Genomic DNA, 16,218 nt, shown 5'->3' on the forward strand with positions numbered 1-16,218 from the left:
ACAGCAACTCATTTGAGGCTGAGTCGACCTAGCGGAGGCCCAGGAACCCGTTCAGATAATCGTCACTGGTGTCGGGTGGCTTCGTAGCTGCCGCTCCCCGTACGCTCACGCGCACACGCAGACAGACAAAGATCCCCGGCAGTGTAAAGAATGTTGGGCTAAGTGATCATTAGTGAGCGCTTGCGAGGTTACACACACACGTAAGAGGGTGATGTGGCCAGTGCAAAAAACACACAAAGACAAAGGCTCCTCATATAGCCTACATACACTGTTGGGGAAAGGGCTCTTTGCGAGCAACTATTAAGTCCGGCACAGCCCACTATGGGCTGGGCGGTAGCCTCCTGTGTTCGGAATGCTGTTGTTTACACACCGTGGCCAGGTACTCATTTAAGGCTGAGTCGACCTGGCAGAGGCCCAGGACCAGTTGAGATATTGTTCACCGGTGTTGGCCGTGTGCGTTAACCACGATGTGACTGGTCCCCAGGACAAAGATCCCCCGTATAGCCTTGGTAGACTGTTGGGGCAAGTACTATTAGCGAGCACCTAGAAAAGTCGGTACGGCACGCGAGGGGGGGTGGGGGTGGCCAGCACCGCACTCGACCGTCTTTGTTTCTCTCGTGACGATGTTTACACGTTGCACCAAGTGCTCGTTTGAGTCGACCCAGGGGAGGCCCACGGCTGGTTCAAACAACACTGGTCAACATACTTTTTCTGGCATAAGGTATTCCAACGGTTTTAAGGTAATGTTGGGGTGCTGATTCCAAATCTGGCATCAGTGTTTGTCTATCACATCAGGTTTTTGAGATGTCAAATATTGCATTTTCAATAAAAACTGCAGAAAAAAAATATTAAATAAATGTGGATATCTACATAAAATGATATTATAAAAAAAACTATCCTAAAAATACAGCACCATATTTTAACACTAAAGCAGTCATTGACTCGCAACAACTTGCAATCATAAGTGACAGAGTTAATTTCAGGTAAAATCAATGAAAATGGCGTATGCCGATAGCATAAAAACGATGTGATAGAGCAAATCTGAGATCTGATTTGGAATCAGCACCCTGGAATTAGTCTAAAGCAGCTGCAAAAGTCCAGGCCAGAAAAAAATGTGTTTTTTTTGTTGACCAGTGTCATCATCCCTGGGGTTGGTTTGCCGTGAGCGGGGTCGCCAGGTTCGCAGCACAGCTCCCCAGACGCACACACACACACGCGCACACACGTACAACGCAGATATTTACACAAGACAAAGATCACCCATATAGCCTTAACATACTTTTGGGGTAAGTGCTGTTAGCGAGCACTTATGAAGGTCGGCACAAACAAACACGCTCGCACGCAAGCAGCTACATTAATTTGATAGCTCCTCCAAGACGGCAGGAGCCGGTTTTCTCACCAGCCCGCGGCGGAGAGGTCCGACCCGTAATCCCTCCCGCCAGGGACGTTGCCGTCACCGCCATCGTCATCGTCTTCCTCATCGTCGTAATCGGCGTCGGGCAAACTGTATTCCATCGTGGCAGCGGGTCAACAGAGCTCTGCTCCTCGGGAGCAAGACCTCGCGCGCTCCTCCTGTACCCGACAGACATCGGCACAGAATGTAAACGCACAGCGATCGGAGGACAACGTGGACACAGGCGTCTTATACAACACACACTGCGACCTCCCCCCCCCCGCACCTCCGATTAGCATGGTTGGCTACGTCCAGGTGCGAAAGAAGTTCAACATACAAACATAGACTCACACCACAGAGACCCATAGACTCACACAGAGACCCACAGACTCACAACGATCCATAGACTCACAACAGAGACCCACAGACTCACACCACAGAGACCCATAGACTCACACAGAGACCCACAGACTCACACAGAGATCCATAGACTCAAACAGATAACCATAGACTCACACAGAGACCCACAGACTCACACAGAGATTCATAGACTCACACAGAAATCTATAGACACACACAGAGACCCACAGACTCACACAGAGATCCATAGACTCACAACAGAAATCCACAGACTCACACAGAGACTCATAGACTCACACAGAGACCCACAGACTCACACAGAGATCCATAGACTCACACAGATAACCATAGACTCACACAGAGACTCATAGACTCACACAGAGACCCACAGACTCACACAGAGATCCATAGACTCACACAGAGATCCACAGACTCACACAGAGATCCATAGACTCACACAGAAATCCATAGACACACACAGAGACCTACAGACTCACACAGAGATCCATAGACTCACAACAGAAATCAATAGACTCACACAGAGATCCATAGACTCACACTGAGACTCATAGACTCACACAGAGACCCACAGACTCACACAGAGATCCATAGACTCACACAGAGAACCATAACCTCACACAGAGACCCACAGACTCACACAGAGATCCATAGACTCACACAGAAATCCATAGACTCACACAGATAACCATAGACTCACACAGAGACTCATAGACTCACACAGAGACCCACAGACTCACACAGAGATCCATAGACTCACACAGAGAACCATAACCTCACACAGAGACCCACAGACTCACACAGAGATCCATAGACTCACACAGAAATCCATAGACTCACACAGATAACCATAGACTCACACAGAAATCTATAGACTCGCATAGTTAACCATAGTTTGTTGTCCTTCCCCCGCACCTCTGTTTAGCACGGTTGGCTACGTACGGTGCGAAAGAAGTTCAAAAAACAAACGTACGTGGCCAATGTCCACTGACCTAACCGCTGCGAACTGACCGATTCAATCCAATCACGGAGAGTTCTTATTAGTACGCCGTTAACAATATTATGTATGTGACATTCCCCTCCCACGCCCGTGACCCTCGGACCCAGCGTCACCATGACACACACCTTGTTAGCCGCGTGAGACCTCCCACCAAAGACAAAGGTCCCCCGTGTAGCCTTTTTAACAGACTAGGCTGTTAGCGGACACCTATGAAGGCCGGCACGGCACACGAGGGGGTGGGTGGCCAACACCACGCCCGGCCGCCTTTGTCTCCCCCAGTGGTGAATGTTTGACACACCGCACCAGGCACTCGTTTGAGGCCGAGTCGACCTAGGGGGAGGCCCAGCACCGTATTAGATAACCGTGACCGGTGTTGGCCGTGAGCGGGAAATCGAACGCGGGTGGCCGGGTTCGTGGCGCGGCTTCTGACACAGGAAAAGCCATCCCGTACCTCGCCCACCCTCCTCTTGTCCCCACCGCAAGCCGTGTTTGTTTAAAAATTAAATGCTCAGCCGACCCAATAAACTCCCCAACAATGAGTTGTGTATGTAAGGACGCGCACGACCTGCACCGTTGGAATGCAGCCTCCAGTGGTGGGGTAACGTCGGCCACAAAAATCCCGATTCGACTCGGCGCGCGCGTTTCACGACTTCTCGAGTTGGAGACGCGGCGATCTGTCCGTGGGTCACGACCGTGGGCCGTGCCTCGCGGCTAGAGGTCGCAACCGGGTACCCGATACCCGTTCCCTACCCGATACCCGTACCCGTTTGCGACCCTGGTGCGGCCGGGTACGGGTACGGGTAGACCGTGAGTCACTGGTGAGTCACCGTTTGTCACTCATTTCCCAACGTCTTGTCTCTTCTCACAATTCAAGTTCCTAGAATCAACCCACCCGCGCCTGCAACATGGCTTCATCCCAGAGGTCGCAATCGGGTACCCGATACCCGTACCCTACCCGTACCCGGCCGGGTACGGTTAGGGTACGGGTACGGCCGGGTACGGGTACCCGTTTGCGACCCTGGTGCGGCCGGGTACGGGTACGGGTAAGGAATCAAAACCCGTTTGCGACCTCTGCTCGCGGCATCCGGGGTTGACATCCCCGGCGAGCGAGTTACGTGGGGGCGGGTTCGTCCGGAGACGGTAGCAGGCCAGGGCAAGTCTGCGTAGTCACTTTAAGATGTTTCGTGTTCATGTTTTTGTTTGTTGCGGTTGCATCCGATTCAAGAGCCGAATGGCTCACAGAGCTACACCAAATAAATGAACTGAAACTGAACCGAACTGCTCCACCGCCACGCGTTATTTATTTACGCGAGGCGAGTTGGTGCAAAAAAAAAAATTCAAGCAAAAAAAATGTCGACCAAAAAAAAGAGGAACGCGCCTTTTATTATTTGTCGCGCAGAAGGAAATACAACTTGTGACGTCTAGGCAGCCCGTGGCAAAACATCTCCCCTGCGAACAACCACGTCCCGGTAACTCGAGATGCTCAACACGGAGCGCACCCTCGGACGCTTTTTGCACCAGTGCTTCTGTGCCCCACGACTCTCTCTCCTGGAAAGGTTCCAAATTACGAAAGCATTCTGATCGGCCCCAGACAGCCAGCGGCTTCACCACGTCTGCACAGGGGGAGCGGTGGTAGTGCAGCGTCAAGGAGCATAAACCACCATCACGCGAACTGCGGTCATCCTCACAGCAGCAGCAGCAGCGGCGGCTTTAGGCTCGTCATCGAACAAAGACGGTCACCGCATCGTCGCGCGCTTTCAGATGCGCTTCTGCGGCCGTCTGGAACGCTCTTCCTTCCATTATTAGGAAGCCGCTGGAGCTATGCACTTTTAAATCATCATCTAGATTGAAAACTGATGTCTTTCAATCTGCTTTTTGTGTTTGGTTTGTCGTCCTTCACCCGCACCTCCGATGAGTGCGGTTGGCTACGTACTGGGCGAAAGAAAGAAGTTCAACATACATATATTTTAATCACTGGGCTCCACCTTCCATTTCCGCGACCATATTAAGTTCCTCAGCGCCACTCTCGACTCCGCCAGATCTTATCGACTTGTTGCGCTCCGCCTTTGTCGTAACGGGTGCGGACACGCAGACTCCTCCACCGCACTGACATCCCTCCACTGGCTCCCTGTCTCTGCCCGGATCTATCGCAAGGTGACCGCAATTCTGTGCCACCGCGCCCTCTACTCTAGGCCTGCCGTCGCACCTGGCGTCATTACTCGAGATGTTAACTACCTCGCCTGGCGTGCAAGAGGTCGTGGGTTAGATCCGCACCCCTGATGCCTGTATATTTGGAGTGTGCGTGTATGTCTCCCCGGATCTTTCTGTTTTTCCTTCCACATTTAGAAACAACACGCGTTTAGAGTATTTGGCAGCTCCACATTTCTGCGTGACGAGCCGCTTCGTTGAGCTATCATTTGTGGCCAGGTCGCTCATGAAAAATATATAGTGGGTCTCACCTGGTCAAAAGTTGAACTAACCCTTCCCTCCGAAACCCCACAGCGTCCTGCGCAGCGAGTCGCCTCGATCTGCTCGTAATAGCCAAATCAAGGAGCGTGGCTGCCGATTGTCGGTTCTCCACAGCAACTCTTGCCTGCTGGGATTCTATCCCACCCCCATCTCATACTCGGCAGCGAGTCCCCTTCGACCGTCAAAAAAAAGGCACCCAGAGACGGTGTGTACCTGGTACGGTGGTGCCGTCCGAGTGACACCGAGAGGCGGGCTCCGTGCCTCCGAATCGCGCTCGAGCATTTTGGTCTTTTTATTAGTATCATCCTTCGACTGCCGCACCCACCACATCATCACATCTCGCAACCACCACCTCGGGGCTTTCGACGTCAGTCTCCATCCACTCATCGTCAACGAGATCACCAACTCCCTCGCCTGCAGCAGAGTCGGGTCTCGCCTCGACTATTTGCAAACTCCGTCCTTGTTCGATGTGTTCATCGCGCAACCTCGAGCAACTCCAACGGTGGCGAGGTCATTTCGTCCGCGCCCTCCTCAGAGCCTGTCAAGCTCTGCGAGATTCCCTCCCTCCCTCCGCTCCCTCTGCTCCCTCCGCTCCCTGGCCGGCAGTGTCAACTACAAGATCGCCTGCCTGTGCGACCGCGCGTCTGTTTTCAGTTGCCTGAGATGTTATCTCCCTCGCCTGGTATGCAGGAGGTTGTGGATTCGATCCCGACCCTGACGGCTGCTGCTGTATATTTGGAGTTTGCGTGTTAAAATGCATTTGTTCGGGAAAACCATAAAGCCCAATGCAGCTCAGCGATCACTGCACGGGCACAGGTCAGATCTTGTTTAACTGTTGACAGGAAGAAGAGTTGCGGCGGCTGGAATGTAAAACAAAAATATCCAGATGCCACGCAGGGCACGTGACCTCCAGCGCAGGAACAGAGTAAAAAAAACCCAGCGAGTTTAAGAGCCAAAAATCACGCCAGTCTAAAGGTCTCCCTCGGGCTAATTACTCTCTTCGCTTTGACAAACAGAATTAACAAGGAAACCAAAATAGATCCGTTTTCCCGCCAATGGGGGAAAACCCGAGCGAGAAAGGCGAGTCTGTGTCAGCAATAAATATTTAACGGGGTAAAATATTTAACTGTGCTGTGTGCAGACGTCACCTGTAGGGATAACAGATGATCGACGAGGTGTGTAAAAGGGGGGGGGGGGCCTCCTCGTGGCACCTTGGCACGGTGCGGATGAGATGTTCGGAGGTTACGGATTTACGTTGTCAGTCGGGGCCACCACTGCGAGGATGAGGGGGTGGCGGGCGGTTTGGTTTGGGTCCAGCACTGCACGAGACAAAAGAAGCAACACACATTTACTTAGTTATTTTATTTTCACTTATTCATCCGGGAAAGCCACGCTGAGTACGCATGGGCCTCTTTCAGGAAGGTCCTGAAGTGAGAGGGGGCAACACTCTATCCCCGCACAGATGTAAACAGATGGCGATTAGTCCACTTGCTGCACTGCCTTCCCCTGGCGAGCTAGAGTATGGCGCCTCGAAGGGTTTGTTTTCCTTGATCCGCACCTCCGATTAACACGGTTAGTGGCTACGTTATGGTGCGAAAGAAGTTCGACATACAAGGGAGTTTCACGGCATTTGTGCGGTGATCCAACAACACTCGCTGCCTCCGCAGTGCTGCTTTACAGGCCACGTGCATCATAGCCACCACCGCCGGCCTATCTAAAGAGCTAAAGGTGCAACCCTGCAATGGCTGGCTGACGCCACTGCTGACGGAAGGGCCTCCACTAGACCGTTGCTCCATCAACGTGTTGCACGCCACGGCACAGACGAGCTACGCGGCCGCACCTAACCAAAAGGAAACCACTGGGCCCCCCCCTCTTCCATCGTCCAGACGAGTTTCCCCTCCCCCCACCCCCTCCCCCGTACTTTCCTCCCTCGCTCCCCGGGGCCTCTTTGCGATTCAATAAGAACCGAAAGACGCGGGAGGCTCAGGTTTATTTACTCACCCCCAGGGGGGGGGGGGCACTCGGTTCAGCCAACTAACTAAGGGGGGTGGGGGCAGTTGTGTGTTTTTGTGTGTCCGTACATCCGTCTGTGTGTGTGTTCAATTGGCCATCGTTTGTCAGGATGTCCGTCTGTTCTTCCGTCGATGTCATGGTTTTATTCGAATTTCTGTCTCTCTCTACTGTTTTCGTTTCAGTGTCTACGAGTCTCGTCTATTTCACTGGTTATGTCGATGTGTGCGTGTCTGTGTGGTTGACCGTGTGCATATATATTCGCGTGTCTATTTGCCTGTTTTGTGTTGATGTCTGAGTTTCTATGTACGCGTTATTATTTTTATTTCATTCTCTGTTGATTCATCCGAACATATCGCGGCACCCCTGGGATTGTGCCCGAGACCCAATGGAGCTCGCGAGAGGGCCATGTTGGCCGAAATCTTCCACGCTGACCACGCATCTCAGAAGCGAGGGGGAATACCCACGCTTCACCCCGCCACAGCCCCTCGTCCATTCAGTGATCCCTGAAGACAAAGCGGAATTCCAGCCTGGACGCAGTTGATGTGACCAAGTTTTGGCCCTTGGGACGCACATTGAGGCCAGATTCCCAAAAAAATCCAAGACCGGCACAGCCTTTGTGGATTTGTCATCAGACTACGACGCAGTCTGGAGCTCGATGTTGAAGCTCGATGTGCAGGGTGCTGGGTACATTTAAGCAAATCTGCCCTACGTATTCGACTACTGCACGAGAGGACCGGTGGCACGGTTGGCTACGCACGGTGCGAAAAAAGTTCCACGTACATACACCGCGGCAACATTGCTAGCATACATGAACACCACGTGTTAAATTCCGATTCAAATGAACCATAATTCCTCGCAGCGGCTTTTGGCAAGCCATTGAACAAAGACGGTCACCACATCGCGCGCGTTCTGATGGGCTTCTGCGGCCGTCTGGAATGCTCTTCCTTCCGATATTAGGAAGCCACTGGAGCTATTTAAATCATCTCGATTGAAAACTAATTTCTTTCGAACTGCTTTTTGTGTTTAGTTCGTTGTCCTTCCCCCCGCACCTCCGATCAGCACGGCCGGCTGCGTTCCGTGCGAAAGAAGTTCAACATATATGTCAAAAAATATACACATGCAAAGTTGTCCACCATTTGTTGTCGCGGCCTCCTGATGGAACCCGATAAGCGTCTTCCGCAGCAGTAACCGTGCAACGTTTCCCCGTTCATAATTTGCATACCACAAAGTCACCGCTGGGTGAACGAGCACTCCGTCGTTACTTCCTGCTGCTGGACGAGTTATGAAAAGTACGGTTCTGTGGTTTCAATTAGCGCAGGGACGCCAGCTGCTCAAAACGGCCAGAGAGGCGACCCACGGCACGGGGAGGTCAAACTCGGTCTGCCGCGATGTGTCGATATTGAGATTTTCTCCTGTGAAACTTGTTTGCTTATTTCGGTTCTGATAGCTTTACTTTGTTGAACTACTGCCCTGAGAGGTCCATTTCCCGGTGGCATCACGAGCATTCACATTGCCTCATACATAAAACCCCCCGTATAGCCTTAACAGACTGTTGGGGCAAGTGCCGGCACGACACACGAGGGGGTGGGTGGCCAACACCACGCCCGGTCGCCTTTGCCTCCCGAGTGGCGATGTTTATGCACCGCATCAGGTAGTCATTTGAGGCTGAGTCGACCTAGGAGAGGCCCACGACCGGTTCAGATAATCGTTACTGGTGTTGGTGGCCGCTAGTGGGAATCGAACTCGGGTCGCCAGGTTCATAGCGCAACGCGCTAACCGCTACACCACCGCTCCCCACAAGTTCAACAGTTGAACATACATACATACATGTATGTTGAACATACATACATACATGTATGTTGGACTTCTTTCGCACCGTACATGGCAAACCGTGCTAATCAGAGGTGCAGGACTATGGTGCCAGTACTATGGTACCAGCGCTTACATACGTACATATGAATGGACGCTAAACTTAACGTCAAACTATAACTGCTTTCCCAGCCATACGCAGACGGAGAAGACTTCACTGATGTACTTTTTGTATTTTTGCTTCTGCCATTGTGGTGACCCAGGTCACGGGTGCAAATTACGAGCATTCTCCACTGCATGGTTGAACCAAATCAACCGGAATTTGTTCTATAAGGCTCTGTAAGGTCCACTTGCCTGTGATGAAAAAAATATCATCATATCGCGATTTGTGGCCGGTCAATTTATTTTTCTTGAAATTTCATTTCCTGACAAAAAAAAATGAAGGGGATTACACTAATAATAAAAGTTTATTATAATAATTAGGGTTCTTAATTATATAGACACAGTCTACCCCTTTGCACATTAACTCGCATATCCTCTGGGGTAATTGATAGGATGACAGGTACATGACATCGTCATTTTATGACAGGGTGTGCATTGTACGTGTGACGCTGTATATCGTAAAGTTGCAATGATTAGAAGACTCCATGGCTTAATGTTGAGGTGAGCGAACTGCAACTGAAGAACTTTGAACAAGACTAGACCACGAAATCGAGACGATAAGAATGTGAAATATGATTACAAAGTTATGAGAACATTACACCGCCATAATGTTCATAACCCCGATAAGTAATATCGTATCTTAACGGGGAAAATTGTGCTACTCCGACTCGGTGCATGCATCAAAGCCCTTGTCATCGACACCGTGGTAAGTGTTTAGAAAAGCAGACAACGTCTCATTTTTTCAATCTTAATTTTGGAGCTTTCGTGACTGCAGGAATTATTCTTTGGTTCTTTCGGTAAAGTCACGTATAAAGATAAAATAATAAATTAAATGTATCTTGATAATTGGTTTTTTACCCTTCTATCTGGCAACAAAACTGACACCTTTTTACAAGGAGTCATGTTTGCATAGACCACGACCTGCAGTCAAAATACAAACAAAAGACAAAACTCTGATAATGTGCACTGTCCTTGAAGTTGATTGGTCCACACCCGAGACAGCTTTCCTTAGAGCCTAGTCTCACATGGGTTGGACCAGATGACGCCAAAAGGTGTGGACCAATCAACTTCAAGGACAGTGCACATTATCAGAGTTTTGTCTTTTGTTTGTATTTTGACTGCAGGTATTGCGGTCTATGCAAACATGACTCCTTGTAAAAAGGTGTCAGTTTTGTTGACAGATAGAAGGGTAAAAAACCAATTATCATATTTTTACTGGCAAATGAGGTTCCCATAGTAAATGTATCTTGGTGATATCTGTCTGCTTATATGTCTGTTTATAGTTTTCTGCTTAGATTTTTTGTTGCTATTTCATTTATACCTGATGATGATTGCTTGTGTTGCAATCGAAACGTCGTATGCTATTATTTAATTTATTATTTTATCTTTATACGTGACTTTACCGAAAGAACCAAAGAATGTCTCATTCCTTCACATAGGCAGCCACGTTGGGGAGATGTGAACTACCTCGCCTCGTATACAGGAGGTCATGGGTTGGATGCCGACCCATGGAGTTTACATGTTTTCCCCATGGTCGTGTGGATTTTTCTCTGGGTCCTCAGCTTTTCCCCTCCACTTTTAGAGACGTGCATTTAGTAGTATTTGGCTGCTATAAATTTCCACGTGACAAGCCACTTTGTTGAGCAATATCGCTTCTGAAAATGAGCTATATAGCTCAGTGGGCCTTACCTGATGAAATTAAAAAGAAAAGTTTAATAGTGCTTAATAGCTGGCTCTCCGCATGATAAAAAATATATTATTTCCACAATCCATCGGCCCAGCGGCCTTCTGCGGTTGATTGTTTGGCCTTCACAGGTGCTCGCGAACAGCATTCTTCTTTACACATCCCATCACTGGGAGTGCGTCATTTCAGCAGTATTGATTCAGCACAAGCAAACCTTCACGAGCAAACTAAAAGGTTACTTGGACTGAACCAATGGCTACTAAAAGTCGACACTACCAGAAGTCCGTGGCACCGATCGGTTGTGTAAAAAAACAATGCCGCATAATTCTACTTTTGACGCGGAGAGGCAGATATGTTACTGGTAGGAACCTCCTGGTTACACCAGCCCACAGGGGATTATTGTGTCCGTCCGTCGTGCAGGGAGGAGCTGGGTGGAGAGGGAGGGGCTGGGTGGGGAGGGGCTGGGTGGAGAGGGAGGGGCTGGGTGGGGAGGGGAGGGTGGGGAGGGGCTGGGTGGGGAGGGTGGGGAGGGTGGGAAGGGGCTGGGTGGGGAGGATGGGGAGGGGCTGGGTGGGGAGGGTGGGGCTGGGTGGGAGGGGTGGGACTGGGTGGGGAGGGGCTGGTCACCACGTGGTGCCCTTATAAAACTCAACGTTTAACCTACTCACGCCGGCTTGTGCCCGCCCTCACAGTCGGGCATATTTGCGGAATACACCACGCCGCCGTTGACCCTGGCCATTGACCGAGCAACCCAACGTTCCTACCAGCTCCCTCCGCAGGACAATGTGTTTTAAGGAGATGCATCGTCTGCTCATCTATTGAGTTTTGTTTTATATTCTCCACACATCGCGATTATTTACGACAGGCAATATACCGGGGAAGTCATGGCCATGTGTGAGAGACTTTGAGATGCAAGTCCCCCCCACAGTTACACAACGCAGTGACGTTTCAGGTTATGGATATCTCGAGAGAGAGAAAAAAAAAACGAATCCAACGGGAAAAAATAGACGGCAGGGAAAATGTCTCAGGGAATGAATGGCCCACTCCTCTCCCATTGCTCTGAAGGACTGGCTGTTGCTTGCAATGTTAACCTATTGAAATACAATAACACGGGTACAATGTGGATTAATGTCGGGACTAAATACCAGAGGTGGGACAAAGTCATTGTTATGCAAGTCCAAGTCGAGTCGCAAGTCATCAAATTCATGACTCGAGTCTGACTCGAGTCCAAGTCACATGACTCGAGTCCACATCTCATAGGTGGGACAAAGTCATTGTTATGCAAGTCCAAGTCGAGTCGCAAGTCATCAAATTCATGACTCGAGTCTGACTCGAGTCCAAGTCACATGACTCGAGTCCACATCTCATAGGTGGGACAAAGTCATTGTTATGCAAGTCCAAGTCGAGTCGCAAGTCATCAAATTCATGACTCGAGTCTGACTCGAGTCCAAGTCACATGACTCGAGTCCACATCTCATAGGTGGGACAAAGTCATTGTTATGCAAGTCCAAGTCGAGTCGCAAGTCATCAAATTCATGACTCGAGTCTGACTCGAGTCCAAGTCACATGACTCGAGTCCACATCTCATAGGTGGGACAAAGTCATTGTTATGCAAGTCCAAGTCGAGTCGCAAGTCATCAAATTCATGACTCGAGTCTGACTCGAGTCCAAGTCACATGACTCGAGTCCACATCTCATAGGTGGGACAAAGTCATTGTTATGCAAGTCCAAGTCGAGTCGCAAGTCATCAAATTCATGACTCGAGTCTGACTCGAGTCCAAGTCACATGACTCGAGTCCACACCTCTGCTAAATACCACTGCATCTCAAGTACTTGTGCAGAGAAAGCGGACATACACGTTTGTTTGATCCTAAGGGAGGCAGTCAGTCACTGGCAGAGGAAATACATTTCAGGTCTTGAGCCTGGACTTGAAAAGGAAGTCTATAAATTAATAAAACTGTAAGCTAAATATTTATTTTCTTTTACCTGGTAAAGCCCACTGCGCTAGATAAGGCGTATCAAGTGGAAATGTATTGCGGCCGAACACTCGAAACGCACGTTTCTAAATGTGTCGGGGAAAAAAGCAGAGGTCCCGGAGAAAGATCCACGCGACCACGGGGAGAGAGAGAGAGACACGCAAACTGCAAATATACAGCAGCAGACGTCAGGGTTGGGATCGAACCCACGACCTCCTGTATACAAGGCGAGGTAGTTAACATCTCCTAGCCACCGCGAGTCGGCAGCACGGATGGCTAGGTGAAAAGAAAAATGAACGAGCTCCCACCGAGCAAAGGTTAACATCAATGGAAAGCCCATAACAGCCCGCCATATCAGCTGTAAACGGTGTTAATTGTGCGGTAGTGAGGCTTTATAGTGGCCAGCACTGAACCCCCGGGGAGTTTATGGATGGGTGGGACATTCGTGAGTGGATGACGGGGGTTGAGTGGATGAAGGGGTTATCACTTGAGCTCCTGGGTAGGTCCGGGAGTTAATGATTAGTGACGTACGTGTGTGGACATACACAATCACACGCGTGGACATAATACAGACATAATCATACACACAGAATCAGTCACGCACGTGGACTCCGTATATACATACTAGCGTGCAGGCTGTACACACAAATATCCCCGTTATGGTCTTAATAGACTCGGGGCAAGTGCTGTTAGCGAGCAGCACCTATGAAGGCCAAGAGGGCAGCACACACGAGGGGTGTGGGTGGACGGGACCCACGCACGGCCGCCTTTGTCTCCCAAACGCTGTCAAATGCACATCGCCCCAGGTACTCATTTGAGGCTGAGTCGACCTAGGGGGAGTCCAGGAACCGGTTCCTGGACTCCGTGAGCGGAAATCGAACTCGGGGCGCCGGGTTCGTAGCGCTATCCGCGACACTACCGCTCCCCCACACACGTGCACACAGACACAGCTCGCCCGTATAGCCTCAACAGACTGTTGGGGCAAGTGCTGTTAAGCGAGCACCTATGAAGGCCGGCACGGCACACGAGGGGGTGGCCAACACCACCACGCGTACACACGCAACACACGTGTACACATCGACACGCGCGCTCACGACACGCTGACGCACACAACACAGTTACTCACGGTCCAACAACGGGCAGGTAAGGGCCTCCTTCTTATCTCCCTTATCAGCGGACCAGGAGCGGGCCCGCCTGTCTGGCCTCGATGTATTATCCCCCGAAGAAAGGAGGCGTGAGATGTGGGGGGAAGGAGGCTGTGTATGTGAGAGAGAAAACACGCGCAAAAGTCGATCGTTTCTCTACGTCATCAATTTGCAATGCGGATTTACCTACCGCCGCCGCCAGCCACCTCGGTGCAATTAAACCCATAACCTCTACGATTAATAATGCACGGCCATCTGTCACTCCAACTGCTGGAAGGCAACAAGACAAAGATCCCCCGTATAGCCTTCACAGACTGCTGGGGCAAGTGCTGTTCGCGAGTAGCAACCCTATGGCACACGAGGGAGGGGGGGGGGGGCCAGCACCACGCCCGGCCGCCTTTGTCTCCCCGGTGGCGATGCTTACCACACCGCACCCGCTACTCATTTGAGGCCGAGTCGACCTAGGGGAGGCCCAGGAACCGGTTCAAATAATCGTCACTGGCGTTGGCCGTGAACGGGTTCGTCGCGCAGCGTAGCGCTAACCGCTACCCCACCGCTCCCCACAAGCCTCTCCACCACGCGGACAGCCGGGTCGCCTTGAGTCGTGTCTTGCCGATGTTGCGACTGTGCGTGTGTTTGTGTTCGCGCGTGTTTGTGTGCGCGTGTGTGTTTGTGTGTGTGCGTGTTTGTGTGTGCGCGTGTTTGTGTGTGCGCGTGTTTGTGTGTGCGCGTGTTTGTGTGTGCGCGTGTTTGTGTGTGCGCGTGTGTTTGTGTGTGCGCGCGTGTTTGTGTGTTTGCGTGTGTGCGTGTTTGTGTGTGCGTGTTTGTGTGTGTGCGTGTTTGTGTGTGCGCGTGTTTGTGTGTGCGCGTGTTTGTGTGTGCGCGTGTTTGTGTGTGCGCGTGTTTGTGTGTGCGCGTATTTGTGTGTGTGCGTGCGTGTTTGTATGTGTGCGTGTTTGTGTGTGTGTGCGTGTTTGTGTGTGTGTGCGTGTTTGTGTGTGTGCGTGTTTGTGTGTGTGCGCGTGTTTGTGTGTGTGCGTGTTTGTGTGTGCGCGTGTTTGTGTGTGCGCGTGTTTGTGTGTGCGCGTGTTTGTGTGTGCGCGTGTTTGTGTGTGCGCGTGTTTGTGTGTGCGCGTGTTTGTGTGTGCGCGTATTTGTGTGTGTGCGTGCGTGTTTGTATGTGTGCGTGTTTGTGTGTGTGCGTGTTTGTGTGTGTGCGTGTTTGTGTGTGTGTGCGTGTTTGTGTGTGTGCGTGTTTGTGTGTGTGTGCGTGTTTGTGTGTGTGTGCGTGTTTGTGTGTGTGCGTGTTTGTGTGTGTGTGCGTGTTTGTGTGTGTGTGCGTGTTTGTGTGTGTGCGTGTTTGTGTGTGTGTGCGTGTTTGTGTGTGTGCGTGTTTGTGTGTTTGTGTGTGTGCGTGTTTGTGTGTGCGCGTGTTTGTGTGTGCGTGTTTGTGTGTGCGCGTATTTGTGTGTGTGCGTGTTTGTGTGTTTGTGTGTGCGCGTGTTTGTGTGTGCGCGTGTTTGTGTGTGTGTGCGTGTTTGTGTGTGCGCGTGTGTTTGTGTGTGCGCGTGTTTGTGTGTTTGTGTGTATGCGTGTGTGTGTGCGTGTTTGTGTGTGCGCGTGTTTGTGTGTGTGTGCGTGTTTGTGTGTGCGCGTGTTTGTGTGTTTGTGTGTGTGTGCGTATTTGTGTGCGCGCCCTGGGGAGCGGTAGCGTAGAGGCTGGCGCGCTGCGTTACCCGAGTTCGATTCCGGCTCACGGCACACCAACAACGGGGACGATTGTATGAACCGCTCCTGGGCCCTCCCCTAGATCGACTCAGCCTCAAATGAGTACCCGGTGCGGTGTGTAAACATCGCCACCGGGGAGACAAAGGCGGCCGAGCGTGGTGCTGGCCACCCACCCCCTCGTGTGCCGTGCCGGCTTTCATAGGTGCTCGCTAACAGCACTTGCCCCAACAGTCTGTTAAGACTAAACGGGGGATCTTTGTCTTTGTATACGTGTGTCTTTGTCTTTGAAGGAGGGGTGACGCAGTGGTTAGCGTCCTGCGCTGTACAGGGCGGTGTACAAACATACCCCACTGGGGGAGACAAAGGCGGCCGGGCGTGGTGTTAGGTGTAACGCACACGATCCACACCACCATCCGCTTCGTGTTGATGGCAAGAGGGGCATGCTGCTGATGACGATGGGA

The 16,218-nt window shown here is 51.1% G+C and overlaps 1 protein-coding gene across 3 annotated transcripts in view; it reads right to left on the reverse strand.

The window, feature by feature from the left end:
• Window positions 1-16,218, reverse strand: part of LOC144726395 (transmembrane channel-like protein 5) — a 71,319-nt gene that overhangs the window by 49,530 nt on the left and 5,571 nt on the right. Inside the window, exons 2-3 of one of the 3 annotated variants that reach the window (XM_078605068.1) lie at window positions 6,452-6,559; window positions 1,400-1,572 (exon numbers count right to left, since the gene is read on the reverse strand). In XM_078605068.1, the coding sequence (XP_078461194.1) occupies window positions 1,400-1,515 (116 nt within the window). In that variant the 5' untranslated portion in view covers window positions 1,516-1,572; window positions 6,452-6,559. Of the gene's footprint in view, window positions 1-1,399; window positions 1,573-6,388; window positions 6,560-16,218 lie in introns of all 3 variants that reach the window. The other 2 variants (XM_078605070.1, XM_078605071.1) reach the window with 2 other exon arrangements.

Source organism: Lampetra planeri, chromosome 23 (assembly GCF_965212315.1).
Source record: "Lampetra planeri chromosome 23, kcLamPlan1.2.h2, whole genome shotgun sequence".
Classification (NCBI taxonomy): domain Eukaryota; kingdom Metazoa; phylum Chordata; class Hyperoartia; order Petromyzontiformes; family Petromyzontidae; genus Lampetra; species Lampetra planeri.